General features: G+C 50.8%; 1 protein-coding gene across 1 annotated transcript; it reads right to left on the bottom strand.

Moving 5' to 3' along the window:
* Positions 1–762: 762 nt before the first annotated feature.
* Positions 763–1,240, bottom strand: LOC106818810 (putative uncharacterized protein DDB_G0271982; the record flags this gene model as incomplete). The annotated part of the gene is made up of 3 exons (XM_014823484.1): positions 763–894; positions 1,049–1,126; positions 1,187–1,240. Coding segments are annotated over 3 exons (264 nt in total), but the record flags the coding sequence as incomplete, so codon positions are not given.
* Between the last annotated feature and the right edge of the window lie 314 nt (positions 1,241–1,554).

Raw genomic sequence — 1,554 nt, forward strand, 5'->3', positions numbered from 1 at the left:
TCTCTCTCTCTCTTTTCTCTCCTCACTCTCTCTCTCTCTCTCTCTCTTCGCTCTCTCCTACTGTCTCTCTCTCTCTCTCTCTCTTTCTCCTCTCTCTCTCTCTCTCACTCTCTCTCGCGCTCCTCTCTCTCTCACTCTCTCTCCTCTCTCTCTCTCTCTCTCTCTCTCTCTCTCTCTCTACTCTGTCTCTCTCTCTCTCCTCTCTCTCTCTCTCTCTTCTCTCTTCTCTCTATATATATATATATATATATATATATATATATATATATCTCTGTCTCTCTCCCCCTCTCCCTCTCTCCCTCTCGCTCTCTTTTCTTTCCCTCTCTCTTTGTCTCCCCCTTTCTCTTTCTCACTCTTTCTCGACCACTCTATCTCTTTCTTGCTCTCGCTCTTTCTCGCGGGCTCTCTCTTCCCCCTTTCTCTCATAGGTGTGCGGGGCGTCGAGTCTATACTCGTATGAGGGAAGTCTATACTTGTATGAGGGAAGTCTATACTCGTATGAGGGGGAAGTCTATACTTGGTGTGAGGGCAGTCTATAATTGTGTGCGGTTGAAAGTCTGTAGTTTCGCAGGTGCGAAAGCATCGCGTGTAAAAAGTAGTCCCGGATCGGTATGACGTCACTTGCCATCGCGCCCCCTGTAAAAAGTAGTCCCGGATCGTATGACGTCACTGCTCGCGTGCTAAAAAGTCAGGTATTTTTCCGGATCGTATGACCGTCACTGCATCGCGCGTAAAAAGTAGCGCCGGATTCGTGTCACGCCGTCACACGACGTTGAAAAAAGTAGCGCCGGATCGTGTCACGCCGTCACACGACGTTGAAAAAAGTAGCGCCGGATCGTGTTTCTTCACCCCGCCGCCGACGAAATAGTCGCCGCGCCGCTTGACGTTCATCGCCTTGGCAAACAATAGCGCAGCGTAATCGAGCCTTAGCAACGCTTTCTACTCACACGAACGCCGACCGTCAAACGTCCGTCTCTCTCTCTCTGTCTGCTTCTCTTCCTATGTCGGTCTCTCTCTCTTCCTCTTCTTTCTCTCTCTCTCTCTCTTCTCTTCTCTCTCCCCTTCTCTCCTTCTCTCTCTCTCTCTCTCCCTCTCCTCCCTCTTTCTCTCTCTCTCTCTTCTCCCTCTCTCTTTCTCTTCTCTCTCTCTCTCTCCCTCCCTATCTTCTCTCTCTCTCTCGCTCTCTCTCTCTCTCTCTCTGCTCTCTCTCCTTCTTCTCTCTCTCTCTCTCTCTCTCTCTCTCTCTGCCTTCTCTCTCTCTCTCGTGTCAAACAACGGTGAATATGAGAAAATTGAAACCCTACGAACAAAATGATACGAGCACGGTTAAACCGCCAGCAGCGCGGCGGTGAGGTAATCTAATCTCACCCAGCGGCAGCGGGCGACGGTTAGAATGCGCAGTATAGATGGACAGGGCTGCGGAAGGTCGATATAGTGCTTGCGCTCGTCTGGTGTGGCGTAGCTACGGCGGCTGTCGCTACCGGTCGCTACCGGGGATGGAAACAGACACCGGAGTCAATCAACCTGCACATAGGAAAGCAATGAAACACTGTT

This window comes from Priapulus caudatus, unplaced genomic scaffold (assembly GCF_000485595.1).
Source record: "Priapulus caudatus unplaced genomic scaffold, Priapulus_caudatus-5.0.1 Scaffold2547, whole genome shotgun sequence".
Taxonomy (NCBI): Eukaryota; Metazoa; Priapulida; class Priapulimorpha; order Priapulimorphida; family Priapulidae; genus Priapulus; species Priapulus caudatus.